Genomic DNA, 13,780 nt, shown 5'->3' with positions numbered 1-13,780 from the left:
TGGGTGGTCGCGACTTTCTGAGACTTGAGAGAGGGTCTCCCCTCTGCGGAGGTCTTCAAAAGTATATAAAAGCTTATAAAACAAATCTATTTAGATAGGAACGTCACCTCCCCAAGAGGTTGATAGTTAAACAGATCACAACTTCAGAGTGTTTCAGGTTTTAGATGATTTGATCAGGTGTGGACAACCTGTTCTGTTTTTTACTCTTATTTTAGTTCAGTGAAGTCAGACTGCCTGCCCACAGTTATGTAGCTAAACTATAGTCCAGTCCCAGGTTAATGCAGCTGAAGTGTCAATGATTTATCTACTACATTAAATTCTCTTAGAACTTTGTTGACGAAAACACAGTCTTAGAGAAGTTAATTGATAAAGCATTATACACAACAAAAAACGATGCACCATGAGAAAGCAGTGAGTACGGTCGAGTGGTCTGAGTAGGTAGTTCACCTCAGAGAGGCCGTAACTGGAATGGGGGTGTGAAGAAGATGTTCTCATTCCACCAGTCACAAGGAGGAAGCCCAGCAACACATACACTGAGCAGTGAGCCCTCTGTGGGGCAGTGAGCCCCCTGGCAGGATCAGAGGTTGGTAAGATCCGGATTCAGAGCAACTCTTACACTGCCACAAGAGTGTAAACAGCTGCAACCACCTTGCAGAGCCATTTGTTAAGGTACAGGATTGTTGAAGTGTGCTCTCAGAACTCAGCCTTCTGTGAAGCCACACAGGAAAGAGATTGGCCTGAAGGAAAAATGGCACCACTCTCACCAGTAATTTTTTTGTTTTGGGAAATGCAGCTTTTTTTTTTTTAATGAAAACACACATGTCAACATATAGAGGGTATTATTTTTTAAAATAGATTAATAAGTATTTTAAAAACTTATTAATTTTAATTAATGAACTATCAGCAGATATAATTGACATAAAAGATCTGTGAGTTCCTTTTGTTGGTCTTAAATCTGGACGAAGGCCACAATGTTTTGGAAACTGTTGCATTATATGTCCAGAGCAAGTGAGTATTGTGGTAGTACTGTAAGCATTGTAAGTAACCTAGTGACCATTATGTAGGTTAGAGAGCCCATTCTGTCAACATGGAAAGGTAAAATAAATTGTGATTTAAATTAATACTAAAATTAAACTGTAGGTGTATATATGTGTCTGAATCATATAGTATGTTTATAAGGCAGAATTTACTCAAGGGTTAGATGGAATGGATTTTTAAATAAGATAATCGTATTTGTATCTATAAATATACAGTATGATTAAATATGCATAAATTATAAAAATTAGGTTTTAGTAACTTCATATTGATTTTTTTTTTAAATCTTAACTTTTATTTATTTACTTTTTGAAACAAGGTCTTACTGTGTAGTCCTGGCTGACCTAGAACTTGCTTTGTGGACTGGCCTCCAACACACAGAGGTCCTTCCTCCTCTACCTTCTGAGTGATGGGATTAAAGTCAGTGCTATCATGCCTGGTTTGCCCTCAAACTGTCCTTAAGGCAGAAACCAAAGGGAGGATCAGACATAATGCTGCATTTGAGAAGAAAACATTAATGGTCTAGGGATTTAACCCGGTCTTAGAACTTTCACATAGGTGGTATGAAGGCCTCGGTTCTGAGGAAAGGAAAGAAAAATCTTTAAAAAGTAATAAAATAAGTTGAATGCACAGAACTTGGTGTTTTAGAATGTAAACCATCACTGGTGTGTTATTTAGAGCTCACTGGAATTTTACCCGTGGTACTTTGCCAGAAATTGAGTATAGAGAATGTCACCAATTTTCAATTACTAGCTATCAAAGTGACCTACAACTTGTAAAACCTTGTAGCAGGTGATTGTTCATATAATGGGAAAGTTTAAATCTGTGCTCTTGGAAAAAATGTTAATTTGTTCCTAAACCTGCTACAGACACCTTGCACAAGGCAAATGGAAGGGACAAGTCACAATTGCCTTTTAATATCACCGGAGATTTAATAGTCTCCCCTAGCTTTAACTTCCATAAAGGAAGCATGCATAAAACATCTTTACTACTTACAAGTTAGATCTTGATTAGACAGTTAAGTCAGCCATTGCTTTGAATTGGTAGAAGCTTCAGTGAATGTCCATTGAGCAGAGAGGCACAGGCTGCCAGGCAACATTCAAAACCAGGGACACTTGCTGTTGGTCCACGACAATTTTTTGCTTGTTTGTTTGTTTTGTTTTTGTTTTTTCAAAACAGGGTTTCTCTGTGTAGCTCTGGCTGTCCTGGAACTCACTCTGTAGACCAGGCTGGCCTCAAATTCAGAAATCCGCCTGCCACTGCCTCCAAGAATTTTAAGGTGATACTTGCAAATCATCTATTTGACTGAATGAGTGGACATTGCTGGACACATGTAGATTTTGCTCCCAGCTGCCCTGGGAGGGGCATGTACAAACATCCTCCCCTGTTCCTTTCTGACGTGGCAGATCTATCTACTTAGATGAAATTAGCTTATGTATAGACTTACATGAAATTGCAAGTACTTTGAAGATACACTCTGCTGATTCTCTTTTTCTCTCCGTGGCAGGTAGCCTGTTTTGCGTTCACCATCTTGTGTTCACTTTGTAGACCATCTCTCACAGTCTGCAGAGTTGCGCATGCCTGCTTTGCTTGGCAGGACGTTGAGCTGAGCGTTTGCGAGCCTTCACTGTTAGTAGTGGGTGGGTTTGCGCTTCAGAATGTGAACTCAGATCACTGAAGGGATTCACTGCGCTTTCGAGTTCCACAGCCCTAACACCACTGGTGTTTAACAACCCATCACTACAGCCCCTGACTTCTCAAATTTCTCTTTTCACTGTAGCTCTTTCTGCAAGTGTTGTCTTTCAACTGACTGGCTGTGATGGCTCTGGAGCAGTCACACATTGCTGTCTCCACAGCAGTGTGCACAGGTTTTTACATGCTTTCTCTGTGGTCCGTGACGGAACACTGGAGTTTGTGTACCTCTTGTTAGCATGTTCACTATAAAGACAATGATGTTAATTTAGGGCTGAGGACATTGGAGAGGGAAGCTCCCTGGTAGATAGCTGCCTCCCTGACTAACATGACCTAGATGTTTGCTATGCCTTTGTTTGAGAGTTAGTAAGGATTTAAATTGTTTTCCTTCTAGGAGGGTTTGGTGTCAGTGAACAGGAGATTCAATATTCCTAAAATATTAGTCATTATGGTTTCTTATTTTCTGCTTTATATGCTAGAATTGTGAAATAAAGCGATAGGGAACACGGGAGAACAAACCTAAATCAGTTCTATTTTCCTTTTCTTGTGGAGTTATATTATTTTGACCACATCTGTTGCTTTGTATTAAAAATCATTTGTTAGTTATACGGATGGTAGAGTGAATCTCTTTAATTTTGAAAAAGGCCTTTGGGCTCAAACCAGCATAATTACTATTTGGCAACAAAAAAATGGAAGATCCCATCTCAGAATCGTTTTGAATATTCAAGCTAAAGGGAGATCTTCTGTTTAGCATTTTCAAGCATCTTTTCCTTTAGTTAGAGTTACAGAAATTTCCCTACTCTGGAATAATAGCATGATTTTAATTGAGATAATCTTTTTTTTTTCGTAGGGTAGAATTTCCGTGAAGAATCAGCCAAGCACTTGGCCACATGGCATTACCATTTTTAATGAATCCTAATGCTTAGATTTCAGTGATATAAGCTTGGAAATTTTGTAAAGATACATTATTTCTATGAAAATAATCTATTTAGACTTTATTTACCTAGTTATGTTTGGCTTTCTCCTGTTTTTCTCCATGGGATTTATCCTTGAGAGCTGCTCATTGTAGCATTCAGACCCAGTCCTGTGCATTCCCCCCACCCAAGACCATTTAAAACCTCACTAGCTTGAACAGCATTTTCCTAGGAATTCTACGCAGAGACTCATTCTTACAACTGGTTTGAAGGTGTGTGGTGATGAGTCATTTTGCCCCAGTCAGTGCTTTTTCTCTGGTAATTTAGAGTAATGGAAGTTTTACCTAATTCTCATGTTTCTCACTTCAGACTTCTTTCCCAAGGTCTGCTGGTTCAACCAATCTCACACTGAATCTTGGGTTTTGAAATTTTATTCAGCTTGCTGTAAGCCGCTGGGTGTTAGTCTCAAACCTGAAGGGTATGCGTGTGCGTGTGCGTGTGTGTGTATGTATGGGGGGAGGGTATTGCAAGGACCCATGCTCACTGCAGAGCTGGTTCTGAGTCTACCAGGCTGTGTTGCTCAGGGCTGGGTGTACGTCAGAGAAGGAAGGACTACTGACTTCATGTGTTGTCACAGTCAGTTCCTGGGCCCGGAGGCTCAGTGATAATTACTCCAGGTGTCTTCCATGATGGGCCAGCCACACTTGGATTTTTCTAGAGAAGCAAGAAAATCATTTAAAAGAGCCCTGTTCAATGAGTATATGATATGCATTGTACTACAGATAAAGTTTGTTCTGTATAAGACATGTCAAATGGGTTTACCCATTAAGCCAGGGATGGAGGGAATCTGAGAGACACCATGATCTTAAAAAAACTTTTCTTTATTCGTTTGTGTGTGTGTGTGTGTGTGTGTGTGTGTTGAGCCACATGTGTGTGGATGCCTGTGGAAGCCAGAAGAAGGTGTGAATTTCCTTGGAGCTGTAGTTGCAGGCAGTTTTGAGTTCTGGAACTGATTCAGGTCTTACAGAAGAGCAGCAAGCACTCTTTCCGGCTGGAGCCATTTTTCCAGCCCTGTCTTTGGTTTCTGCATGTATTCTGGAAGCTTCTTTCCCTCTGCCTGGTCACTTACTTCATCGTTTTAGTGGTCTAGGTGCTTTTTCCTCTTGCCACCCACAGAAAGAGAGATGCCCACCCAGTTGAGATTTGAAGGTACCCATTAATTCCTGTGATTTCCAGAGACTATAGATTCTCTTATACTCATTTAGTTATTGATTTGTAACTAACAGTTAATTTTGCTCAGTTTAATTTCTTGTTTACCTTGTCATAGAAGTCAGGCTCGATCCAGCCTGTCCTTGGGGGAAGGACTTAAGCACTGTGCCCTAGGAGCTACTGCACTCAGGACAGCCACCAACCTAAGAAGCTCCTTTGGATTTGACACTCTGTGGTCTACCCTCCAGTGTCTCTGTAAAGAAGTGATAGGAAATTCCTTTCTGCTTTTTTCTTTTCTAAAAATGATTACTTATTTTTATTTTATGCGTATGTGTGAATGTTTGTGCATATATACAGGTGTCACAGGTATCCTGGAGGCCAGAAGGAGGCAGGGAATTTCTTGGAATTGGAGTTATGATGGTTGTGAGTCTCCACATAGATGCTGGGAATTAATCCTGGGTCCTGTGCAAAAGCAGCCAGAGCTTTGAGCTACTGAGCCTTCTCTCTAGCTCCTGCTTGTTCCTTAAAACAAAGCAAAATCAAATCAAAGCAAACAACAACCAAAACCTGGTTGCTGTTTAGAGAGTAGAGTTTTTAAAAGATCTCACTTATTTTGGTAAAAAAATAATTAAAAAAATTATTTGAGTTGGGAGTGGACCACTAGTGTTTGTGTCTTAAGTAGAGGGGGAACAGATTGTTACTGTCACTGGTACTAACTTGTCCAGATTACTTTCATTGAGAAATTCTTCTGAAAGACAGAAAACTGAGGATGGGTGTGTATGACATGCATTTGTGACTCAGTGGACACTCACCAGAGTTTATCCATATTTCAGGGTAACTGATGTGTGATACCATCGCGTGGACAACTGGCTTCCAAGTTTGAAGCAGATACATCATTGGGAAGCTGGATTTGTCTTTTTAGAGCCTCTTTCATGTTGAGATAGGTTTCTGCCTCCACACAAGGCTTCTAGGTGTTGGGAAATCCAACTTCAGGCAAGCACTATGCCGACTAAGCTACACCCAGACTCTTTTTTTTCTTTTTCTTAACAAATTTTTCTTTTCACTAATTTGAACAAAAATCACCACCTTTGGCTTCTTATTGTTTTGGCTCATGTGCTAAGAATTGTGTACGAATGGGAGTGTCTATGTACTGGTCGTCAGCATGCCCAACCAGGTCTCAGTTAAGAGAGAACTGCAAAGGGATGTTCCTCTGTCCTGGAAATTAAATCTTCATCACTGCTCTGCCCCCCTGAGATGACCGCACTTTCCCGTACCACAAAGCCCACACCATCTTTGTTGGTTGCCCAAAAACTAGAGCATCAGAGAAGGCAGCTTCCCCAAGCCACTCCCCTCTGCTGGGCTGTGGCTCCTCCTCCACCCCACTCCCACTCTGCTGGGCTGTGGCTCCTCCTCCACCCCCTCCCCCTCTGCTGGGCTGTGCCTCCTCCACGCCCAGCTTTGCACTGTTTGAACTGGTTCTCCATTGGCATGTGGGTCACCTGGAACCTCAGACTTCTGGGACGTTTCGCTAGAGTCCTGGCATATTCAGAAAAAGCGTCTTGATCTATATAAAATCGGTCCTTTATTTTTTTCCATTCACTGTTTCCCCTTTTAGCACCAGGAATTGCCTAAAATAAGCAGTCCTTTTTCTGAAGATTGCTAGTTAGTTCTGGTTTTGATTTGATGTGTGCATTTTTTCATTGCCTGGTTTCAAGAAATGCAGCTTTGTTTTTCATGTGGCTTGAATGATGAGCTTTTAAGAAAGAGGGAAGGAGGGGGATGTTTTCTAAAATGCCCGCAGGCCTTGGCTCTTTGTCCCTTCCTCCCTTTACTTCTGCCACTCAAGAGTTTCTCAGCAGGAGTCCAAGCTCACCCCAAGAATAAAGCTCTACGTGGGATCAGTGGCTGGTCCAAACAGGTTCTTAACTTTTCTCTTCGATTCAGTTAACATTGTTTTGAAACCTGAGGATTAAAATCTACTTATTTGTTTATAAAATTGTGATCACCTAAATAAGGTTCGTACATGGGATTTCTGGCAAAAGCAAACAGGAGTTAAATTATTCAGTTACTCTGGCTCCTCTTGTTTAGTGAGCCAGTGTTATGTGCTAAGCTTGTTGGGAGGGAGACAGAGAGCAGGTGCTGGCAGTGGCTTCTGCCCATCACCAGTGTTCTTAGATCTCAGTTGCATTCACTGTTTCTTAGCCGTGAATACAAACTCTGTGTAGTTGGGGATTTTTATTTCTAGGCACCAGAAGTAAGCTCTGAATGAGAAAAACAAAAAGAGAGTGTAAGGGGCTGAGTCTGAGGAGGTGGGCGCTAGCAGGTCCTCCCATCCTCTCCCCAACATTTGCCTGCTGTTCTCCGACTGGCTCATCACACTCTATACTGGTTAACTTTCCTATACTGGCTTACTTTTGCTTATGGTCTGTTGGAAGGACAGCTTTCACTCTTGTTTCCTTCTGTGATGGTATTGACTTAAGTCAGATATCAGAGCCACTGGTAATTGTTTCTGTTATCTAGTATCTTGAGTTTGTCACAAATGTAGGTGGCTAGTGGTAGGCAAGTCTGGAGAGACAGCTTCCTTATAGCTGTTGATCACCAGCATTGCTTTTACATCCTGATGGAATCTTGGGTAGTATTTTCTTTCCTGCGTCATTCACCAGTCTACAATTGTAGTTTTTACTTTTTGTCCTCCTTGATGTTCTATTATTATAACATTTGTGAGTTTTTGTTGTTGTTTTTGAGATAGTGTCTCAGAAGTAACCCTCTTGCCTCTGCCTTTCAGTGCTTGGATTACAGGTGAACATCTCTATCTGGCTCGAATTTAAGTTCTTGGTTTTCATGTTTACCTCATTTAGTTTCAGGTTTTTTTCTTTTACATGAATATTTAAAGTTAAAATTTTTCTGTGTTATTTTTAGTACAAGTTTAGGCATTTCCTTAAATATTGACTTACAGTATTTCTTCTTTTCTCCATAGTGACTCTTCTGTTCTTCAGGCTATATAGAAACTTGCTCCACCTTGAAGAGATTGTATTGGGTTTTTAAAGATTACATTTCTAGTTCTTCCATTGTTAGAGAAAATGACTGATATTACTTATTCTTACAGGTGCTCTTAAAGAGTGGCCAGGGAATAAACAAACAAACAAATGAATAAATAAATAGGAAGGGTGGGGGTGGGGGTGGGGGTGGGGGTGGAGATGGCTCAGTGGTTAAGAGCATCGACTGCTTTTCCAGAGATCCTGAGTTCAATTCCCAGCAACCACATGGTGGCTCACAACCGTCTGTAATGGGATCTGATGCCCTCTTCTGGCATGCAGGTGTACATGCAGACAGAGCACTCATATACATTAAACAGACAGACAAACAAACAGAAAGAGTGGCCAGTGGATGCTTTTAAAAGATTTGTGACAACACAACCATATCATGAAGTTACTTTGTCCTTATTTGCTTGGTTAGTGAATTTTCAGAAGACAATGTTTCTTCCCCATCCCCCCATCCCCACCCCCGGTGTGTGTGTGTGTGTGTGTGTGTGTGTGTGTTTCAATTCAAGATAGAGTGTGTAGCCTTGGCTGTCCGGGAATTCACTTTATAACCATACTGGCCTTGAACTCAAAGATCTGCTAGGATTAAAGGTGGCATTAAAGGTGTGTGCCACCAGGCCTGGCTTGACACTCTGTGTTTTAATAGTAATAGCTACCTCTTGCATGGTGCTTCCTGTATTCCAGACACCATTTTAAGGTCCTTACATATATTAACTTAATTGTGTGTTGGTTATTTTTTTCTTTTAAAGGTCTATTATTGTACTCTACATGCTTTGAGACTTGATACATTAATTACTGGATATATAGCAGCTGGTGACTGGGGTCTTTTATCATTCCCCTTTGACCTCCTTTATTCTTATGACTTCTTTAACCATTGATACGATAACGTGGGCTTTTCTTTTTTTTTTTTTTTTAATAGTTTGCCTGATGTAGCTGTCTCACCCCACTTTGCATGTCCTTTTTTTCGAAGCATGAGTAGATTGAGTTTTTATTCAGTTTTATTTATAAATGACAGTAGAATGTGATGGCTAGATGCAGACCTTTAAGGCCAGACTGGTTGGCCTGGTCTGCTTCCTGGTGTGTAGATTTTGGCAGCTCTCCTTCACAGCTGGCTGTAGGAAGCATAGGCCCCTCATAGGCCTGAAACCTCCAGTAGGAAGGAAGCAGACAATCAAGTGATCAAGTTCTCATTTCCAACAAGGCTGTCCTTACTCTTGCAGAGTCACCTGACACATGACCGTCGCTTCATGCTCCCCAGCTGATTTATACTATAGCATCTACTTAAAAAAAAAATGACAGGATCTCACATGTAGCTCTGGCTATCCTGGAACTCACTATGTAGACGAGGCTGGTTTATCACAGATATCCCCCTGCCTCTGCTAGGATTACAGGCATGAGGCACCACCCCTGGGTAGCATCTGCTTCTGATCTTTTGAAAATGTACTAAGTGTTTTTAACGTAGACATATGTCGGTCAGGGTCGTGGGCGGGTTTGCGGGGCGTGGGTGGTGGTGTGGGCGCGAGCCGAAGCGGGCGGCGGGCTTCCCGGGTGCCGCGGCTCAGTGAGAGCGGGCAGGGCGCGAGGCACGGGCTCCGAGAAACCGCGGCTGCAGTGGTACAGGGCTTGGGCAGTAGCCGGGGAGAGCAAAGCATTTCCCGGCTGGCGAGCCGAGGATGTGAGTTGAGGCAGTCACGGACGGGCGCGAACTGGAGTGAAAACGGCTGTTCGGTTGCGCGGGGCAGGGCCGACATAGCTTCTCGAGTCGCGGCTACAGCAGCCTTGGACGGCTGGGGCCGAGAGGGTGGGGAGAGGACTGGAGGGTCTGCCTCTGCTCCAGCCTCCAAAGGCGGGCGAGTGTTACAGCCCCTTCGGTTCCCTCTCTCCGAGGGCAGCCCGGGAGTGCCTGCAGAGAGAAAAGTGTTACAGCTCTGCCCTAACCGTGAACTGTGGAGCCGGGAGGTGAGAAGTGATGTGCGCAGGATGGCCGGCAACTGGCGAGGAATCGAGACAAAGCACTCCGACAGTGGGAAAGATCTCACACCACACAACACCTTTACTTTTGAGTTCTGGGGGATATATACAGTTTTGGGGGGAGAGCAGGTAGCTCCTATTGGTCTGGTTTGAGAGCTTGGGAATGCCTTATTTGCATGGAGGTGCTAATCCTATGTGATCAAGGCCATGGACCTCTCCGTGGGAGGGGTTGTGGGGGGCAGAAGCTAAGAGAGCCATAAGGCTTTGGGAAAGTTCGAAGCGGCCTCCTATCCTACTGGCCTTCTTTAGACCAAGGTTCCTGAGGCTTCAGATCTTTCTACCAAGCTTTCTGGCTTTTTCTCATACCCCACTGCCCCACAGACATATAATGCTGCCCGCTTTCTAGGACTCTTTCAAGTTTGACATGAGTTAGTGGATGAACAGAAATGGCACCATGCCCTGAACACCAGCAACCACTCACAGTCAGTCTTTCTGTTTTCCCACTGACCCCGTCACACTCTGGCAGTTGGTGCTTTGGCCTGCCCTGGCTGTCTACCACTCCGCTGTCTTCTCTGTTGGTCATCATTAATGTTACCAGACTTATTTTAATTTTATGATTCAGCCTTTTAAATGTCTGGTTTTGTTGCTCAAGTGACTTGGGAAAAACATCTCTGATGCCTTTCGGTCGTAATCCTGTCTGTCTGAAGTAGGACTTAGTGGAGTTTCTAAGTCATTTCTTAGCAGGACTCTTATTAAGCTGAATAAATCAGGACCTAGGATGTATGATGACTTTGGGAGTCTGGGGAGATGACTCATAACATTTTTTTTTTATATTTAGAGTATATAGAGTACAGTTTGAAGATCCACAACCAGATGATTAAAATCTTATACACTTTAAAATGTGAGATATTTTGAGTGTCCACATGATGGTAGACAGTCCAGGGCTGACCTTATATATCAGGCAGCAGTTAATCACAAGTGTGCTAAAAATGCACTTGCTTCAGGCTGTGTGCACAGAGTATGCACAAAATGGAAATGAAGCTGATGTTTAGAATTGGTTGCCATCTCTAAAACATCTCATCATCTCAGTTAAAATATGGGAAGAACAATCCAAAATTCTAAATACTCGTCCTAAACACTTCAGATAAGAGAATCCATCAGGTGATGTATTTGACTTTGGATTCCCTATGGTGACAGTAACATTCCCATGAAGAGAGACTGAGTGTCTAGATAAGAATATATTTAAAGGGCTGGAGATATGGCTCAGAGGTTAAGAGCACTGACTGCTCTTCCAGAGGTCCTGAGTTCAAATCCCAGCAACCACATGGTGGCTCACAACCATCCGTAATGAGATTTGATGCCCTCTTCTGGTGTGTCTGAAGACAGCTACAGTGTACTCATAAATAAAATAAATAAATCTAAAAAAAAAAAAAAAACAAAAAAAAAACAAAAAAAAACATATTTAAAAAAAAAAGAATATATTTAAATATTAAATTTAGCTTAAAAAGAGAATGAATGGTGATGCTAGTTACACAGCACGTGAATAGTTGTCATGTGAATGCTGCTGTTGTTGTTACTGTGAATTGAATAGCGGACTTCAGACATTCTGGGCACAGGGCTTTGTGTGACCACTCCAGATGTGAACGTTGCTAATGCCACTGAACTCTATCCTTGAAAATAGCAGGTTAAAGTATTAGCTTCCTGCTGAATATCTTGTTTTCTGGCTTTTCTTTGGGAGATGGACCTACTGTTCATCTTAGAGAGGGTGCTGACCAACTAAAGAAAGGATTGCATCCAAGCCCATCTGGCTGAGCCAGTGAGTTTACTGAGGTGACTTACAGGAACCCAGGTAACTGACAAGCAGCCATGATGTCAGGTTACCCAAGACGTGCCCTTTGGACAGCTAATAGCACAGAGAAGTGCTACCTTATCCAACCACTTACGTAGTGGTGAGTAGAATTCTTGGGAGTGGACGGGTCTGACAGGGTCTCCTGGGTCTCATGTTGTCCTCTCGCTGGATCTCTTGAGGGTCTTGTGTACTTCATCATAGCTGCTATGCTTCACAGGGGAGATACTCATCATCAAACTGAGAGGAAATAGCTGTATCACAATGGTATGCCATAGCCTAACCAAAGAGCATCACCTGGAGGGTGAAAGAGGATGTTCCGCCGTTTAAAATCCAAATATCCCCCCCATGTATGTGTGTGTGTGTGTGTGTTTGTACATGCACATGTTTATCCACAGAGCCTGTTTACCTGTGCTTGTGCCTAGGATCCAGAGTGTCTTCCTTTATTGTTGTCCATCTTATTTTGATGCTGGCTTTCTCACTACCCTTGGATGTCACTGCTTTGGCTAGGCTGACTTTGGCCAGCATGCAGTGGGATCCACATACTTCAGCTCTTGCTAGTCGTGGGGATGTACATGCACACAGCCACATCCAGCTTTTATGTGCTGTGAGATGCCAAACTCAGGTCTTCATGCTTGAGCAACAAGCATCATTCCAGCTCCTAAAAAAATCTAAGTCTTCAAGGCTCCAACGTGAGGAGTGAGTAGAGCTGTCGGCATCGATGCGCTGACTTGGGTTTTCTGTCTGCAGCTTTACGTTTCTTATTCTCTAACACAGAACTACTTGTTCTTAACAGGAAGGAAAAGCTGATGCGGTGTTCTCAATGCCGAATTGCCAAGTACTGCAGTGCCAAGTGTCAGGTAAGCTTTAAGCATTGAGCTTTTAGCAAATGCTTCAAACCTGTGCATTTGTTCTCGGTTATACCTGTGGGTCTATATCTTCCTTCCTGTTATATTTAAAAAACAAAACCAAAAACAAACCAGTGATTCTTTTTTTAAGTTGTTATTTTTCTTTTAGTTTTAAATTCAATATTTGTACAGTTTGAGTAGGTGTTGTCAAGGAAGGAGGGGAAGGAGAGAGAGAGAGAGAGAGAGAGAGAGAGAGAGAGAGAGAGAGAGAGAGAGGGAGAGAGAGGGAGAGAGAGGGAGAGAGAGAGAGATAGCGCTGAACATTAATCAAAACCAGGTACTCACTAACCATTTCTACCCCAACACAAGCTCCTAATTGCCCCTTTAGCTATGACTCCAATGGCCGAGTTCACTGATGATGTCAGTGCCTTCATGATCCAGGCACCTACCATAGCACCAGCTGGGATTAAGCCTTTACTTTAATATCCATGCATGTGGTGGCACATATCAGTTTGAAACCATCACACCATTCATTGTTAAGGTTTCTGTGCAGGCATATTTGAAGATCATACATGTTTATAAAAACAGATTCAGGTTGTTTTGCTACAGGTTCTTCTATGCCTTCATATTTCCCTTTTCATATTTAGAGATTATTTTGTATCACCTAATATATATATATATATATATATATATATATATATATATATATATATAACCATGATCATAATTTTCTCACTAATGAATGTTTAGATTCTCCCCCAAATTAGGTATTATTAATAATATATATGACATTATTTTTGTAGTTTTTGTGTACTTCTAAAATTTAATTTAATGATAAATTTCTAATCATATTTTTTTAGCAAAAACATATATGCATTTACAAATTTTAAAGATAATGCTAAATTGCCTTCCTAAAGATTAAATTAATTTGTAATGAATATAGTTGTTAATATCTTTGGAATTCTTTTAAGGATGTATAATTAACATTCAGCATGACCTTTTCTTCAAATCTTTTGATTAATCATTTAATAAGAGGTATAATTATGTTTTAATGAATTATACCATTAAAAGGTCTAATTGAAACTTTTGTGTCTGTGTGGTCCCATGCTCATTCTTATTTTGGGATATATGTGTGCTCACTTGTGTGTTCATGTGCACAGACACTCATGTGAGATGTGTGTGTGCTCACTTGTGTGTTCATGTGTACAGACACTCATGTGGGAT

At 41.8% G+C, this 13,780-nt stretch overlaps 1 protein-coding gene across 1 annotated transcript in view; it reads left to right on the top strand.

Annotated features, from left to right (window-relative positions):
* The window catches only part of Smyd3 (SET and MYND domain containing 3), a 550,757-nt gene that overhangs the window by 90,508 nt on the left and 446,469 nt on the right, over positions 1–13,780 (top strand). Inside the window, exon 2 of the mRNA XM_028755272.1 lies at positions 12,505–12,568. Within this exon, the coding sequence (XP_028611105.1) occupies positions 12,505–12,568 (64 nt within the window). The remainder of the gene's footprint in view (positions 1–12,504; positions 12,569–13,780) is intronic.

Source organism: Grammomys surdaster, unplaced genomic scaffold (genome assembly GCF_004785775.1).
Source record: "Grammomys surdaster isolate TR1022 unplaced genomic scaffold, NIH_TR_1.0 126051, whole genome shotgun sequence".
NCBI lineage: Eukaryota > Metazoa > Chordata > Mammalia > Rodentia > Muridae > Grammomys > Grammomys surdaster.
The sequence above is the reverse complement of the archived record's forward strand: the minus strand, read 5'-3'. Positions and strand labels throughout refer to the sequence as shown.